The sequence below is a fragment of the Plodia interpunctella genome, chromosome 27 (genome assembly GCF_027563975.2).
Source record: "Plodia interpunctella isolate USDA-ARS_2022_Savannah chromosome 27, ilPloInte3.2, whole genome shotgun sequence".
Classification (NCBI taxonomy): Eukaryota; Metazoa; Arthropoda; class Insecta; order Lepidoptera; family Pyralidae; genus Plodia; species Plodia interpunctella.
In genome coordinates this window covers 1,287,480-1,307,095 of record NC_071320.1, presented here as the reverse complement: position 1 = coordinate 1,307,095, position 19,616 = coordinate 1,287,480, and the positions used below count along the sequence as shown (strand labels likewise).

The 19,616-nt window shown below is 36.1% G+C and overlaps 1 protein-coding gene across 1 annotated transcript in view; it reads left to right on the top strand.

Annotated features, from left to right (window-relative positions):
* The window catches only part of qsm (quasimodo), a 48,479-nt gene that overhangs the window by 20,901 nt on the left and 7,962 nt on the right, over nt 1-19,616 (top strand). The window contains exon 3 of the mRNA XM_053765288.1: nt 19,484-19,579. Within this exon, the coding sequence (XP_053621263.1) occupies nt 19,484-19,579 (96 nt within the window). The remainder of the gene's footprint in view (nt 1-19,483; nt 19,580-19,616) is intronic.

Genomic DNA, 19,616 nt, shown 5'->3' with positions numbered 1-19,616 from the left:
CACCAGTGCGTATGCGACTCTTTGCCATTGCCACTAGATAGTCGTGACAGTCATTTCAGATGCCTTTAGGCGACTTCAGTAAAATCCGACACCAGTGTTAACAATAACATACTCGAGAAAGACGAAGAAGAAAAAGCGAAGCACAGCATCTCGTAACGCGATCCACTTTACGACCTAAACTGAACTGCATCGCAAACTGTGATGCATTTGAATCGTTCTGTAAAAGTTGATGGTGGGCCTACAGTTTTGTTGACCATATGTATGTGTATACACGAATTAGCCAATAATAAATCTGTACGGTACTTACTGGTAGTCCCATAGGGTTGCCAACTCTGAACTCTGAAACACAATTTATATAACAACTAGAACACAAAACAATAGGGAGTGTTACTGCACACTTATCCCGCCAGAATACAGTATGTTTGGCACTCAAAAGCTTTGCCGCCTTTTGCTGTGTCAATATATTAAATTATTAAATATTTTAGAGTACTTTATTAATCCTTTCATTATGTAAGCATTCGTTTGTGAAAATATACAACAACGTAGCATAAGATAAAAAACTTCGAAAACTATGGGATACGCCTCTAGTTGTAAAATTTTCGAGCCAGTAAACGGTCGAAAAGAAGCTCGGAACACTTCACACGGGAAGACTTATTAAAATATGGACTTCATACAGGTAAGATCTTCAGTCAAAATCAAGTTTATATCAGTTTATGTTGACCAAATAATGCAGAACATAACCTAAAATAGTGTTATTATTTTCAGGATAATCCACTAAATCCTTGGAAAATTGGTGCTTTTTGTCTCCATTGGCAATGTTTGTGTACCTTAGTTGTACCAGTAGCGCCATCTGCGCTGAGCTTTGCGTAATATGCCCTATTAGAATTCGATCTTAATTTATGAATGTCATTTTTCATCGCATTTCCTTCATGTAATTTAATATCACAGATCAAAAATCTCACACGAACAATGAAAGCATAACACTCCTTTTTTGGACAGTCGAGTAAAATAAACCTTTCCATTCGCACGCAATTTTTCCATGAACATTATGCATAATAGATCAGTTTCATGGCACGATCACGATGTTTTCTTTACTATGCGCCTGCGCATATTAATTGTATTGATCCCACTCAATTAACGATAATGAAACTTAGGGACCGTAACTCCTGTGGGAATTTCGGAATTATATAATTTACCTCTATACATTTAAGTATTTATTTCATATATGTAAGGAAATGCGATGAAAAGTTACATTCTTATATTGATTTTTTGTTTAAAAAGTTTCTGGGCTACAAAATAAAAATATGACAGATTACAAATTACGCTGAGCCCCGCCCCCACTCGTTCCGTGAGCACAGAGCATAGAGTAACAACTTTTGATTTATTAGCACCATAGATTAATATTATCTGCACAGATTGCATTGAAGTATTCTTATATATATGATCTACACACATAGATTCAAATGCTTATAGAAAGAGCATATATTTCGCTTTTATTGTGGATCTTTGTTTAAACCACAGATTATAAGAATATAACACAACACACTATATAGAACACTGAAGGTTGTTATATCTGTGATTTAAACCTGCATGTCAAACTTACCACCTTTGTTCTGAAAAAGTGAGAAAAGTAATTAAAAAAATATGCTGTATTTACAGTCAACAGCACATCAAGTTAAATTAACTGACACGAGTTTGCAATGAATTTGGATAGGATGATGTGTTGCTGTTGACTGTACTTAGGGTTGCCAACCGTACTTTACAATAAAGTATCTTAATTATTTTTGGTAATTATACTTTATACTTTTGCATACCAAAAAAGTTAAATTTATTTAAAAAGCACCTCAGGTCCTTGCTAATTGATAAATGTTATTATTTATAATTTGAACGATTTTTTTATGATAGATTTAGGTAAAAAATTAATTGATTTAGTTGCTTTTATTTATTCGATTTTGTTTTGTGGGATGATAGCACGCTCTCCATTTAAATTTGCATACGGTGAAACATGTAGGATTAAGCTTTTCATTTAACACCACATTGTAAAAAAATGTAAACGCATGTTTTTGCAAATAAATAATCTTTGTCTTTGTCTATGTGAAAATACAATTTATTGTCAACATTTACTGTGACGCGTAAAAAAAACACTCATTTAGGATAAGTACCTACTTAATTATTTTACGGTACGTACTTAAAAGTACTTAAACAGATGATGGAAACTATTTATAATTACTGAGCGAAATCTCATGTCAAATGTCAATGTGACAGTGACAGATATCAGATGACATAATATGTACTATATGGTTATTAAATATGGTAAATATCATTTAATTTAGAATATGACGTGAAAATGTGCCTGTGAAGGCCTAATTTCTGAATAAATTGATTTTGATTTATATATATTTTGATAATTACAATAGATAAATGCTTATTTTTGATAGATTTACCTTGAACAATGAGAGATAAAATACGTTTTACATTTTATACCCTGAGACGTAAAATTTATCGGGTGTATAATCAAATACAAAAATAGAACTAGCTTAGCTAGCTCGCCCTTCGCCCGCGTGAATTTCTCAGCGAAAGCGGAATATACAAAATCAAAATGAAATCATTTATTCAGGCCTTCACGGGCACTTTTTCACGTCATATTCTAAATTAAATGATATTTACCAAAGCTACAAACTACTAGCATTTCGGAACGACCACTGCTGAGAAGAAATGCCGAAAGAAACTCATTCAAACAGTGTTTGTCCCTATTATGCCAGAACAGCTTACCATTTAATAAATATAAATGTATGTATATTTTTTTATCAGTAATATAACAATGTAAGTACACAATAAAGTAAAACAAGATTTTCATACAAACTTTCACCCCCATTATAGTCATTTGGGGGTTGATTTTCGAGAAAAAATTGCCTAAAAGCGTAAACGCTAAAGTATCGTGAAAGCGGAACAGATAGACAGACAGACTTGAATTTATAATATTAGTATTTATTACGCTGAATTCCAGTTTCGCGGTGTCACAGCCCCGCACACAACCGTAATTAATTTTAACATATGTACTTACCCATTGAAAGAAATTTAAAAACTTATAAAATATTAAATTATGTCCATGTTCAGAATACAAAAGACTTGGCTGTATGGGCTAGTACCCTTTGCCTCCTCAATAAAACGAGGGAATAAACAAAAAAAAATGTCTATGTTCAGCTTTAAGAAATGTGTATATATAGGAATAGACACTCCTTCTGTGTACTCATTATTCTTTAAAATACCTGATAGAAAAAAACAATGTAGATAAATCGTCTAATTAGGCCCGCAAATTTATTTTTATTCTGTGTAAAACAACACGACAAAGTATATAACGAACGTGTTTCCTAAGCTAAAGACATGTTTTTGCTTTAATTGTATGAAAAATACTTCGCATGCTAAATAAATAGTGAGGTGCCTTAAATACTTTGAATTTTTATCGATATCCCATTTATCGATAAGCATTCTAACATGCCAGTGTTGCTTTGTAATTCGTGGTATTTTATTGATCTTTACGGTTTTATGGTACGATAACATCAAAATCTACTACCCATATGCAACATTGTAGATGTTTTACGTAGTCTTTAGTAAAAATGTGTTGTGAGTATTCTTTTTGAACAGTCACATACACACACATAGTTTTCTTGGACGTCAAGTTTGCTTGGATTTAAAGTCCTTGAAGATTATTTGCTTTAGTAGACAGCAAAGCTATCTTAGACCCACGCTTGCAAATAATATCAAACATATTATGTACTGCATTGAATGACATCATGTATATTTATTTTTCAAAAAGTGCAAGAAAAATTATCGTGAATAATTTACGGCAGACCTTGACATTCATAAATGACATATCGTAAAAAAACTTTTAACAAATAATAGTAATTTAAATATAGACTTTTATATGGAACAAGAACATCTTTACTGGCGCTTTTCTGAAATATTTCGCGGAAATTGTAAAAAATAAAATACAAGCAGAGATGAATTTGATAATTTTATATTTATTATGTTCCAGCACTTTTAAACGAGCATGGAACCAGTACATAAATATGAATTAATGAACTATTCTATAATACATTACTCGAAAGACAGGTGATAAATTACTTACAACAGTCTACATGCTTACAAAATAGCTGATAAATTCAAGCAATAAGCGAAACAAAAGTGTTTTCACAAGCAAAAAACACCAGTGTCCAGACAACCATAAGTAATACTCGTTACAAATAACACGGTATCATCAACATGTCATTGAGAAACGTATCGAGTGAGTCGACATCGATTTAAGATGAAAAAAAAAAGTTGTCGTCAACACTAACTCTGAACACAGAGCGGTGCGGGAAAAAAGTAAAATTGACAGTCGGTTTAAAAATAGAACTCTCCAGTCGCGCTCCCGTGCTTTCTTTTTTTTACGTCGCCATTAAATTTTTCCAACCGGCCAGTGCTTTCATAAGGCTGTTCTCATACTTTTTTGCTGCTCATTGTTGAAGGCGATGGTAATTTATATGTAATGTGAGAAAGGAATTACAATTGCTGATATTGTTTTTAAAAAGGGCAAAATTCCTTGCCAACGCTATTACAAACTGATTTAAGTACATTTAAAAAGTTTATATATTGAATGTACCTGTTATGTTAATCTTAAAGGACTTTTTACTACACTAAGTAGTAGCGAATTTCGTGAAGTTAGTCCGTAGGTAGGTAAGGCTATTTATTGTCCAACTTTTTAGTAATTTTATTATGTTTTTACGTATCTCCTTTCGGTGCAATAAAACTAAACTAATGTACCAAAGAATGAATAGGGCTGTGCCTAAAAGATTTATTTATATGCCGATATTAAATTTCATAAATTGAAAAACGAATAAAATTATTATTATTTTCGTGGGAAATTCACACGGGTTCCAGATTATATTCTACCCGTGCACCAAATTTCATAATAATCCAGTAGATTTTGCGTGAAAGAGTACTCACAAACATACACACAAACTTTCGCATTTATAATATTAGTAGGATATACGTAAGTACGATTAAGGTGACAGATAACTTCTTCACCTGCGCTGACGCTTCTTCTTCACCTGCGCTTTAGAAGTCGGCAGTAGACTTAGTTTAAGTTATTTTTTTCACGACAATAAGTGATGTATATCATCCTATATTGAATAAAGAAATTTGAATTTGAACTGCGCACACTAGCGCCACCATCACATTTTTACCAAATTCTTTTGTTTATTAGCGAAAACTAAAAAATCCTCTTTCAAAATTATTCTCATACTAGATAAAGGAATTTATTGCAATGTATTACAGTTTTCCATTACACAATGTAGTCACAGTCTACTAAACCGAAAGCGGTGGACACCAAAATCTTCATATTAGCATAGCGGCGCTAGTGTGCAGTTATGTGAAACCTTTCCAACAATATAAATCACATGTTTCACATAAAAATATAGCTATTAGCCCGTCCACCCCTCATCCACTTAAGCGCACCGATTACAATGTATTGTAATTGTAATTTATTACAGGATTACAGCGCGCGCGCATTGCGCTGTATCATGATCCAATTATTTGTAATTATCACAAGCCTAGGTGTTTATGGATTTAAAGATATATATTTTTATAATCTGTACGTAATTATAAGTCCACCACAGCGTGTGTAATTTTTTTATACGGACAAATCACATACATTGAGTCAGCCCCAAAGTAAGTTGAAAATTTGTGTTATGGGATACTAACTCAATGATACTATATCCTATAACATATATAGATAAACATCCAAGACCCAGGTCAATCTGAAAAATATCATTTTCCATATTGACCTGACCGGGAATCGAACCCGGGACCTCCTGTGTAACAGTCCGGCATGAGACCATTAGACCACGGAGTTCGCAACACTGGGTGTTTATCAACCAATCGTGAGCATTATATTTGGTGTTGCAATAGCGAAAAATATAGTTCGACAAAAATTCGTTTTTGTCACTTTCTTTTCAGACAGAATATTTGCAGAAATCACAAATATTCTGGTGATTATAATTTGTTAGTTTCTTGTGTTTTCATAATTCATATAAGACTATGAAAAATTGAGCGACAGTCAATGACGAATATACTTAAAAAAATAGTTCCGTTCAAGATATTTATATAACCGTTTTAAGTATTTTAATTATACTATAACTGTTTAGTTTTAATTTGTTTGTGCATGCGATATATCGACGGCGTAGTGGTGTTTAAAAAGAAAATTGTCGTGTAAAAACAGCGCCAAGTTGTGGGAACTTCAACCGAAGTACTTACTAAGGTGCCGTGAGAAAATAAGATATGCTTTATTACTCCAAATTATAGTATTAAAATCTAATCTGGTTTTCCGATAGCCATCTGTCATTGTTTCGACCCATAAAAATGATAAATAATCGTGTGAACATCACAATAGCGTTTTACTGCATCGCGACAGAATGTTGTGTGTTATCAAAGTCTACTAGCTGTGCCCGCAACTTCGTTTGCGTGCGCGGTGCGTCACAGTCTATATAGCGTTCGTGAGTTCTTAAACTACCGAACCGATTTCAAAAATTCTTTCACCATTAGAGGGGTACATTATCCAAGATTGCTATAGGCTATATTTTATATACTTTTCGCTCGGGTGGTATAAAAATTAGATATAACAATACAAAAATAATAACAGCTCACAGAATACTAAAAATAACAAGTAAAATGCATGTTTTAATGTGGAAATTTGCAATATAAATTCAGGTTACTGTAACTTCTATGGATCCAGACCTAGTACTAGACGAGACAGGATGGAATAATAAAACTAGATAGGCAGGTTACAGAGGATATTTGTCTAGTAGATTAGTATAACAGGAAACTAATTGCGTATGGTGTAGTGGTGGTCTATATTTAGTTATTTTATTACTTTCTTCATTGTACCCGCGGCTTCGCCCGCGTGAATGTTCCATAGTATTAGTCGTTGCGATTTTTCATTAAAGCTTATCGCTTCGCGTGTTTAATTCGGGGCTGTGACGCCGTTAAAAAATAAAACATTCTAATTTTGAAGATTTAGCTGTGATTTTACGACCGACCGGTTGAAACCCTCTTGAGGAATGCTGTTGCATAGAGGAAAAAGATACTTTTTTTCTAGGCAGACGGACAACGCAGTTATCCTTAAAATTCAATTTTTACCTTTTGATATACGATACCGTAAAAATAATAACATATTAATTTCACCCTATCCTACCTACCAGTATTGTCAATGCGAAAGTTTGATGTGTGTTTGTTAACTCCTTTACAAAAAAATCTACTAAACTAGACTAAGTAGCATCAGCGCGACTTTATTTAATTCTAGTTCAATCACATCTAGATACTATTGTTATAGAGAGGTAAGCGATTGTGAGTTTGTGAGTTTGTATGTTCGAGGCGGGTAATTTCCGAAATTACCGAACCGATTTCAAAAATTCTTTCACCATTATAAAGGTACATTAACCAAGATTTCTATAGGATATATTTTATCTCAAAATTCCCACGGGAGCGAAGCCCCGGGCAACATATAGTTATTCATATAGGTGGAGTTATTTCTGTCTCTCTGTATCTTGACTTGAGCCATCGTTTTGACCTCTTACCGTCTCCTTTATCTAATTCACATGATGGCTACTGACACCCGTCACCCCATGTATGGGTACTTCCCTGTGCCAGAAAGGCTAAAAAGTCGTCACGGCTTCACCAAGTGTGTTCGGCCTTTGTCCATGGAGCCATCAAAAGCGAGGTGCAACCTTTGGAGTGAAGGAGTCTCTCTGCCAAACCCATTTGTGCCACCAGTCGGGAGCCTTCCACCGGGGCATAAAGTGCCATGGCCAACCTGGAAGTCCTTAAATAGACTTTGGACACAGGTTGGTCGGAGCAAAGAAAATATGTCCAGATGGAGGGTCTATGACGGCACAGATTTGAGCTGTTTGTGTGTTGCGTTGCAAACATTGGCCTATTTGACTACATGCCCTGTGTTTCCAAACAAATGCACGCAGGAGGACCTAACGGCTGCCACCGACAACCCGATTACGGTGGCTAATTTCTGGGCCGCAACAATTTAGTGTTACCATCGAAATGCTAAGAAGAAGAATTCATATGATGTATTCTTGGCTTTTCCTTCTATAATCTATTATCTATATTTCTATTGACGATTTCAGTGGCGCCATGGTAAAGTACTTGCCTCTGAACCAGGAACCCGGGACGGGTTCGATCCCCGGTCGGGTCGAGATGGAAAATTATCTTTTTCTGATTAACCCGGGTCTTGGATATTTATCTATATATGTTATAAAATATAGTATCGTTGAGTTAGTATCCCATAACACAAGTCTCGAACTTACTTTGGGGTTAGCTCAATCTGTGTGATTTGTCAGAATATATTTATTTATTTATATTTATAATATCGTACAGCTGTAAAACAACTCGTAACTGACTCATTTAGTCGCACACACCTTATTTGTGTAAGGTGGTAAAAGTCGCCTGGACACATGTGGTTAACACAGAGACACATATTACAACCGGACCCTATGACCGCAAAAGAAAATTGCTCTTACGCTTGTATATCAACGATAGCTATAATATTTAAATACTGTTACGAGCTATGGGTTCGACGAATTGGATAAGAGTGCGCCTGGTAACAATTAGGATTTTTTACGTTACATTATCTGCATGATCTCGAGTAGCATCACCAAAGGCGCTGGTAATGAATAGTTAATAAAAAATCGTTTGTCTGCCTATAAAAATATCTCAAGGTGTCGAAAAAATAACACTGTGATACTATAACCCTGTATAACAGTGGTTTGTAACTTTTGAGAAATTACTATATAACAAACTTTCACAGGCACTTTTTCACGTGAAAATTTGACGTGAAAAAGTGCCTGTGCAGGTCTAATTTCTGAATAAATGATTTGATTTGACCTAAATTCAATCGAGATATCTTACACAGACATTATACAGCTATTCCAAGCTATATTCGCCCCGTGAACCTTTCGTCGAAATCAATTTACCTATGTAGATTCGGAGTGAAGAAGTAACAAACATCACCAGAAAAAAAACTTACCATTATATACCTATAAGCAGCCGCAATCTCAGCCAAGGCTAACATAGGTCAATCATTTCATTAGGAAATATTAGATTTATTCAATCTGAAATTATAACTATTCTGGCGAAAATACCCTAGCGTATAAATAAGTTCCACTCTTAAAAATGTTTCGTCTCGCCCGTATACATTATATAGCGCGTAGCTAAAGCTCCAACTACAAAACATACTTGAAACCAGCATACGACGATTTACATTTTAACAAACCAGCTGAGGGCTAGGACATTACGGACTAGTTTCATTCTGCGGTTTCACTCAGGGTTGTCCGGTTTATTTTTAAAATGAGTTTTTACGCTTCTTTTTATTCGAAGTTCGATTCCTTTTATTGGTAGAGGTAATGAAGTTATTCGTTGTGTAATTTACGATTTTTCGCAATCTGTGAAAGAATTTTTATGTTTAAACAATATATTTTAATTGTGTTTTTAATTATGTATTTTAATAGTTAGGTTATGTTATGTGGTCTTTTGAAATTCATGTAACAAAACAACTATTCCTGTAGCTCCGTTCCCGTGAGAATTTCGGAGTGATAATGTGCACTTTTGCTAAATGGTGACTATACACTAGGCAGACAGACAGACAAAATACAAAAAATTGGTGGTTTCGACACAAACTAAGTACACCAATAAGTTTAATAATTTGAATATTACATTGATTCGTGTCGGCATATGTCTGTCATGCATATGCGGTCGCGCTGCATTACAATTTTTAAAATTTTAATAATCATAGGAGTTAGTTTTACTATATGACTTCAAAATAATTAATATGTAATGTGTTAATGTAAACTTTTTGTATAATTGATTTTGGAAATGATTCCTTCCACAAGAAAATTGACGGATTGTAATGACCGCGCAGCCGCAGCGGTCGAAACTTTCTGAGAACCACCCTGCTGCATAATTGCAGTGGGCAAAATAATGATATACAATTTTCTTTTGTAACTTATATAACACTTTATTCATATTGTTATTGATCTATGATTGTAAAACTAAGCAAAATACAACCAATCTCTACAAAACATCAAAATCACCGTTTATTATAATCTATTGCCAATTTAATTAAAATTTCAATCTACTGTGTAAACTTTACCATTATTGTTTGTTTCTTCACCTTCTTCCCCTTTAAGGTTAAACAGGTATTACCCAGTGGGAAATATTTTATGAAACCAATGTGTACACAAAGTTTAGATCAACAAATCATACACGATTATTTCAATAGCTCTTCGTGATTACCCCAGGCTGCGTTTTAGCTAACTCGTCTAGCTCAGTATCAAAGGTCGGGAGTTCAATGACCGTATGGTTTGATAATACGCAACCTGGAGGGTTAATACATCTTCATCATAATAATTTTAAGCGGTAGTGGGTCTGCTTGTGATCGAAAGGTGCCCAGGGTTGCCGTCAGGCCGGTCGTAAAATTACAGCCAAACCTTTAAATTTTAAAGGTTTCTTTTCGTGTCGTAGTCTTTGAAGCAAAGTCGACAATGTAACTATGGAACGTGCGATGATGAGAGTTTAGATATAGAATTAATCTATGATAAATGAAATCTTACAACTAGATTGAAATTAGCATGTGTTATGACTGAAAATGGAATTAGCATGTATGGTACATTTGACGACCTCGGTGGCGGCACAGTGGTAAAGTACTTGCCTCTGAACCGAGAGATCCTGGGTTCGATCCCCGGTCGGGTTATGATGGAAAATGGTCGTTTTCTGATTGGCCCTGGCCTTGGATGTTTATCTATACATGTATTTGTTATAAAATATAATATCGTTGAGTTAGTATCCCATAACACAAGTCTCGAACTTACTTTGGGGCTAGCTCAATCTGTGTGATTTGTCCTAATATATTTATTTATTATTTTATTTATTTATTTATATTAATTTCACTTCAAATTTGCAATGGTTGTTGTCATGCAGATCAGAACTCATTTGTTTTATCTCTCCACTGTTTTCTAGACAAGATTATTGTCTGTGGTTGTTATCACAATGAATATAAGCTATTTTGTTGGTTTTATCTGCGCATTGCACGTGACTTGTAGCTTAAAGCTTAGCTATTCACCATTGCTCCGTTGCGCTCCATCGTTCTCCGCCTGTGAATCGAAAGGACCCAGTTTTCATAGTAGTTTTTCCTCATGGCTGAGGGTCGTGGAATTAAACTCACACAACAACTTTCTTGACATTAGTAACGGTGTAATTTGCCATTGCCTTCTCCATTTCACACACAAGTCTAAGAATCAACCAGTGTGCAGGTTTCCTCACGATGTTTTCCTTCACCGGAAGCAAGTGGTGGTCTATGAAAACTACTATACATGATTACATACAGATTGGTATACAAACTCATGTGGCACGAGTAGGATTCGAACCTGGGACCTTTCGATCCACAGGCCATTTACACCACCACCGCTTCTGATGATTCTGATTTCTTATACATTGGCATTATTCTATCTACATATCTACGTGCTCAGTCGACGGTACTGAACAACTTTTCGCATGGACGCAACCTTGAAATCGCGAAAAAAAAATCTGTTGATCCATACACTTTCCACAACTTAAGTATTTCATTTTGTATAGAACAGCTGATTATTTTCACGATTTCGGAGTTGATCGTCATTATACTAAAAGTTGTTCAGAATCATGGGTTGATTATGTGGACAAAATATTGCAAATGTATAAAAAGTCATCCTGTATATCACTCTGTATCATGTACATTTCTGACAGACCACCAATTGCTTCCAATGATTGAAACATCGTGAGAAACCTGCACACCAGTTGACTATTCAGTTCACTAGTGCGCACGCGACTATTTGCCACTAGACGGCGGAAAGTAGTCTTTAAATTCATGTCAGATGTCTTTAGGCGACTTTTGCAAACTCTGACACAAATAACACACTCAACAAGGTGATGAAATTTCATCATTGCCAAGTGGGATTGTGTCGCTGGTATGTCTATTCGTGGCCAATTAAATGCTATCTAGCACAGGAATATCCCACGGTAGCGGAGCCCTAGGGCGCCTTATAATTCACAAGAAATACCTTTATGGAAAGCGAACTGGAGGTCAGCCAGTAGCTGGGTCAATGTTGTGATCGACGTGTGCTGGCAAGAATTTACAGGATCAATTTAATCCATACTAATTTTATAAATGCGACTGTCATTCAGTCTGTCTGTCAGTCTATATCTGTATGTCTGTCCGTTTCCCTTTTACAGCTGAACCGCGGTACCAATTTTGATGAAATCTGGTATAAAGCCTAATTCAAATATAGGCTACTTTTTACCAAAAATCAACGCCCAAATGACTATAATGGGAGGGTGAAAGTTTTGTATGAAAATCGTCTGTTCCGCTTTTGCGGATAAAATCACGCGGGCGAAGCCGCGGGCAAGAGCTAGTCTTGTATATTATTGTCGCTGGTGTATGGTAATTTCAAGTGGTGGTCCAGTGTTTATATAAGACCGTACGCCTGTGATCGAAAGGTCTCAGGTTCGACTCCTACAATGTGAACGATGTGTGTGTTCGAAAGAAACCGAACGGTCGCCATTAGTTTTAACCCCCGACGCAAAAAGTGGGGTGTTATAAATTTGGCCGCTAAGTGTTTGTCTAAAATGTAAACAATTTGATTACAATATTAAGAATTAAATGATTCGATTGTCAAAGTAAAACAAAAATTAAAATTGATTGACACAGTCCTTATTGTGCAATAATATATATATATATAAACATCTATCGCCACCGCACAGACAGACAGACTTGCAAAGCGGCCGCAGATTGCGATAGTAACCGACCATAAAGAGTCAAATGTGCCGACGACGCGCCGCGTCCGGCGCACGCGCATGACTCGAATACCAAGCCGTGACGTCACTGAATGTGGGACGGTGCCTTGCGAAATTTTTGTGCTTTTATAAATAAACTAGCGACCCGCCCCGGCATCGCACGGGTGGGCTCTTATGCAAGTCATATACATATACACCTTCCTCATGAATCACTCTATCTATTAAACCCGCATCAAATTATGTTGCGTAGTTTTAAAGATCAAAGCATACATAGTGACAGACAGCGGGAAGCGACTTTGTTTTATACTATGTAATGATATAGGGACAAACACAGATTTATATACTACTTGGGCTCAAAATGTGTTGGGATAAATCACACAGATTGAGTTGGCCCCAAAGTAAGTTAGGAGACTAAGTTACTTTCGAGATTGGTGTTGATGTGTGATATTGATGTGAAACAGATTTTTTAAGAATTATACTTTTTGCCATTGCAACACCAAATAAAATGCTCAAGATTGGTTGATAAACACCCTGTGTTGCCAGATAACAGGAAACAGCGCTCTTATTTATTTTTTTCACTTTCTTCACAGACTGAACTATAGGTAATAAAGTATCCATAGTCTTACATATTATAAAACAAAGTCCTCTACCGCGGGTGTCTGTTCGCGAAAAACTCAAAAACTACCGCACGGATTTTAATGCGGTTTTCACCAATAGTTAGATTGATTCCTGATGAAGGTTTAGGGGTACAATTTATTATGTTTTTACCCGAGCGACGCCGGGACGGTCTGCTTTTATATCTTATAACTTAGCTTGAAAGACACAGGTCAATCTAAAAATCATCGATTTCCACCTTGACTGGTTTTCAATAATAAGTATTGTGTAGATTACGAGTATTTACATGTTATGTTAAAAAAAACGTAGTGTAATTTCTTCTTTTTATTCGTAGGCTGTGGGTCGTGCGGTAATTACGTGAAAAGGAACGCACATATAAATTGTAATTCTTGGCACTATTAATGGAGTGGTTTGCCGTTGCCTTCTCCATTTCACACACAAGTGGTTTCCTCACGATGTTTTCCTTCACCGGAAGCAAGTCGATGAAAACACACATGATTCAGATTGGTACACAAACTCATATGGCACACGGATTTGATCCCGGGACGTTTCAGTTCACATGCAGGCCGTCTCAACCATTGCACCATCACGGCTGTGTGTAATTATTATCTCATTTTAAAGAAAATTACAACACACAAGTACAAAGAGAGCAGATAAAAACCATTTTAATTATGATACCAATCAGTTTGTGGCCGAAACTGCAGGGCGTGACTAGTGCCGGCCGGAGTGATGCACCGCTGTCTATATACAGGATGTATCTGTTTGCCACGGCTTTTTACATGATTACACAAAAAAGGAGTGCTATTTAAATGGATTTAGGTATTACATGTCATTCGCTACACATTTATTTGATTTATCATACACTAGATGTTGCCCGGGGCTTCGCTCCCGTGAGAGTTTTGGGATAAAATATAGTCTATAGCAATCTTGGATGAGGTACCTTTCTAATGGTACTTAAAAGCTTTTTTGAAATCGATTCGGTAGTTTCGGAGATTACCCGCCTCAAACATACAAACTCACAAACGCTTACCTCTTTATAATAATAGTATAGATTGATTCGGCCGAACTGGTATGGTCTCGATAGCTCAGTGGTCAAGAGCACTGTCCCGGATAGACAGGGGCGCGGGTTCAATTCCCGCTCGATTCCAGAATTTTTTCATCGTATTATTATTTTCATAAAAAAAGAGTGCAATGTTATTATTGTTTATGTTTGTATATCTGTTAGTTTCTCGATGCCTGTCAACTGCCTAGACTATGTTTCCCTTAGTCACCTCGTACGACATCCATGACATGAGTCTGACTCAGATATAGTAGTTCTCATCGACCACCACTTGCTTCCGGTGAAGGAAAACATCGTGAGGAAACCTGCACACTGGTTGACAGTTTAAATTCACTAGTGTGTATGCGATTACTTACGACTAAAGCGATATTTAGTCGTAAAAGTCATGACAGAAACCTTTAGGCGACTTGAATAAAATCCGACGCAAGTGTTAGCAATTGACACACTCGAAAAGAAAAGACGACATCCATGAGAAACTAATAACTACAGACTAATAAGAAAAAAAAAATTTATATCATAATATTTACAAAAATGCCAGTTCCTGCAATTCGTTACGTTGAGGCAGCGTGCCCAAAAGGCTGTCAGCCTTGCCACGTTGAACGGCAATGCTTAATCTCTGGCGTAGATATATGCCAGCCTTTTGGTCACATGTTACCTCAATTATTTTAGTGGAGATGAGTTAGTTTTATTTACTTTTTTTTAACAGTGACTTGAAATACATACAATTTTTCTAACTCTTTCTTGAAGTGGCAACCCTATCATCCAGGTACCTAGTTACGCCACAGGTTGATGGACAGCCTGGGCTCCAGGCAGGCTTCCAACACAAGATAGATTATCTGTTAAAAAAAAAAAGCTTAACAACCGGAGTAGACAGCTTAACGCTCCTCCTAAACTATTTGAGAGAAATACCGGACATGCTTGTACTTAAGTCTACTCATAGCGAATAGCTTTAAAAACCTTGAGATGCCAAGTGGGAGTTTAAGATAAATGTTCACTACGAATATAAACAATGTATAACTTAATACGCATAGTTGAATATTTAATTTTTGCATATTGCTTGTTTTTTAGTATCGCGATAAACCCAAAAACTACTGCACGGATTTTCACGCGGTTTTCACCAATAGATAGTGTGTTTCATGAGGAAGGTTTAGGTCTATAAATGTTACCCGAGCGAAGTCGGGACAGGCAGCTAGTGTTGTTATAATTATTTTCGTTAGCCGACTCGGGCAGAATTGACATTTAGTGACTGAGAAAGAAACCGAGAAAATGCTCAAATGTAATTTAAAAAAAAAAAACAATAACTGCCTCGTATTTTTCGTAATTCATATTTTTCTCTTGCCTCCAGACCGCCCCCTATACGTCAATATCACTGTCATATTCCGTGGAACAAGTAATTATCAGTCAGTCAGTGGTAACGTAGCTTCAAGCGTATTTTCGTGTTGTAACCTCTAAAGATTACGACACAACACAACCCTTTAATACCCAAGCCTTAGTTTAATTTTACAGCTAAATTATATTATTTTATGTAATAACTTATTTTACGACTATTCCATTATCATTTTACGAGTATTACATGGCAATACCGTCCAGTCTGGAAATCGAATGCTTAGATAATTTTTAATAACTATATTTTATTTGAATTCCTTTTCCTTCTACTTACATATTATACATAATCAAAAAAAAATAATTATGTTCAATTGTTATTTATTTGAAAAATATTGGTTGTTCCCATAGAAAATTTTGAAAAGAAAATTTATAACAGTTTTTACTTAATCGTGTCAATAACATTTAAAAAATCTTCCAGATCGGATAATATTTACGGGTGAAAAACGCGTTCTCTTTTTGTATGGCCGAGTGACCGGTAGAGGTTCCTCTTAGCGCAACCTGTATAACATTTACGATCAGATAGCGAGCACGTCCGCAGAACAAAACTAATGCTGTGTTCCGGCAGCGTACATTTCTTAGTTCGAGGGTTCACTGAGTTTTTGTTTATGCCACTTACACCCGTGTGATTCGTCCCCCGTTTCGATAAAGATTTAATTAATTTTTATTTTTCTCATTTTACAAATTTTTGAATTTATGTTCGAGTGGAATCTGACAACTTAATTTTGTATCTTCAGACAACATCAGCTGAAAACGGATGATGTACATACGTTTAGTTTGTATGACAATGCGTTATAGGTATTTGCTTCAAAATTGAGACGCAGACGCAAAACATAGGTAGATTTTTATTCTACATTGCAAGTTGAATAAAAGCTTGAAAAAAATATATTGTTGTTTACATTTCTGTTCCTAAACTCACAGTAGCCACAGTTTAACATTAATAATCTTCGAGAAAGCAATACGGAAGCCAATGTACAATACATACATAGATACATACCATAATATTGCGAGCACAAATCCAAATAAATCATGCTACAAATAGGCATCAGTTTAATTTACGCTTTTGTTACAAAATATTGAGCACAGAAGTGTCACTTCTTCATTAGTACGAAGTAAAGTAAAAGTACTCACTTTAGTAGAACTCAAATTTTAAAAAAACCTAATAAACAAAAGATATAACTGTCAACAAACCGATATAGCATGGCGCCATCTACATGTTGAAATATGAAAAATTGGTCTTTAGACACAGCACAGAGTTTCAAATAGCAGAAAACGCACTCGCCGGAATCAAGTGCGCGATGATAGGACATATTCATCGTACACTCGGCACAGGCCGGCGGCACCAGGACGCTTTTCTCATTATGCCCTTCAGGCACCTTGAGCAATATACCTTTTTGCGAGTAACGCCCAAAGCCGAGGTTCCCTCCTGAGAGCCCTTTGTTACTGATTCGACTGTACGGTCCTTGTGACCGTCGCCATATTTTCTCCGGTAAAAGTCGACGTAGCGTAGACTTCCATTTTGTTTTTTGAAAAACCCTGTCACAATCCCAGCTATAGCTTAGCAACAAAACATCAACCAAAATATCATGGAACAAACAATGAGCGCAATCTACTATTAGCTTGGCCGACCACATTTGAAACGCCGCCAAAACAGTCTATTCGTTTTCTTCCATCTCTTTCATTTGAGCGTTATATGGATTCCTTCCGCGCCCATTGAGCGTCGGAGCCCATAATAGTCGTTTTCTCCGCTATGTAACAATTACAACGCGTCTGTCCTCTCGTTATTCTGTTTTCAATCTTGATGATAAAGGCGCGTTCACACGCGACGGCCGGCCAGTCGGAACGGCCGACGAACCCTAATCACAGCCATCTCGTACGTGTTAAGTTCTAAGCTTTAATTGCATCTATCCTTCAATGGGCAGTAAGCATGTCGAGTGTCGAGCTACACGAGTTCGGTGTGAATTCGCTTTTACCGCCAAAAAGATCAGCCGCCATAAAATTCTTATTTTTTTTCGCCAACCAAGTATTGCGATAATATCCTTAGGTTAATATTAGAAATGCTAAAGTTTGTGACGATGTATGTGTGTATTTTTGTTACTCTTTCACGCAAAATCTACTGGACAGATTATGAAATTTGGCACACGTGTAAAATATAACTTGGAATAACACATAGGGTACTTTTTATCCCGAAATTCCCACGGAAGCGAAGCCCCGGGGCGCAATAATTACAAATAATGCTTATAATATGTACTTATTCTTTAAATAAGACAGGATAAAACTTAATTTTTCATTTGAACATCTTTACCAAAATTTTAAATTCAAATATAAATAAAATAAGACAAATAAACGCTTTTATTTAGATCTACAAAGAGAATAAATAAATATATATATAGGAACAAACCACACGGATTGAGTCGGCCCCAAAATAAGGTCGAAACTTGTATTATGGGATATACTAAACTAAATACTAAATTAATCTACTAAATACTCGATAATTTTAAATTACTCGACGATACTAAATTCTGTAACATGACATATATAAATAAACATCCAAGACCCCGGTCAATCTGAAATTTTCCATCTAACATCTGACCGGGGATCGAACCTGGGACCTCCAGTGTAGTAGTACAGCATGATGACTATTAGGCCACAGAGTAAGTAAGTATACCAATACCCAAGTATATACCTAAGTAATTTAAATAAGGTTTATAGATAAAAATCGTGATTTAGTCACAAGGCTATGCAAACAATATGCATTTGTACACTATAATTTGGAAGCCTTGTCGCTCGTCAGAGGTCACGCGACGTGTTATGTATGTATGACATAAGGTCGTATCGTGTGTACGTACATATTTCATTCATTCAAAACTTGAACAAGGTTCTTGTCATAGATAAAAGAAAAATATGTATCAAGTTTCTTGTCAATGGGCTTATTTATTCCTTCTCTCTCTGTCTTCAGCCATCGTTTTGACCTCTCTTACAATCTCCTTTACGAGTATTTAGTCCATTCAAGCCTTTACTGGGCAACTACTCTTTAAGGGGCAAACCCAAGAAGTGCTGGCTTGATGTCGTCAAGGATGATATGCGTGCAAATTGTCTGATAACTTGGGATGGCTCCTATTGACTTAATGATGCGTAAAGATATGTAAAAGTATTTAGTTTTAGTATAACTAGTGTAGGTTAACATCATTCGCTTCCTATTTCCTACTGCGACCTACTAACGTATATAATTCTCTCCCCGCGTCGATATTTCACGAAATACCTTCAAGGCAAGAGTGAATAGGTATTATTTATTTGAACACGAGTGTAACACAGACCTAAACTCTGCTTCCCATCGGGCTAAGTTGAGGTCGAACGCAGTCCGGGAGGTCCCGGGTACGATCCCCTCTGTCGGGTCATGATGGAAAATGATCTTTTTCTGATTGGCCCAGGTCTTGGATATGTGTATATATATATATATATATATATATATATATAGCTAGGGCTAGCTCAATCTGTTTGATTTGTCCTAATATATTTATTTATTTAATGAACCAGCTTCGTCATTGTCCACAGGATCAGAGGCGCGTGTGGAGTGTACCCCTGAGGTGATGAGGGTCACCGTGCCGATGGATGGCGACCGTCTGATATCTTACCTCGACCAGATGAAAAGTATGTATTAAATCAGTTTGATGGGAAAATTAAAGAT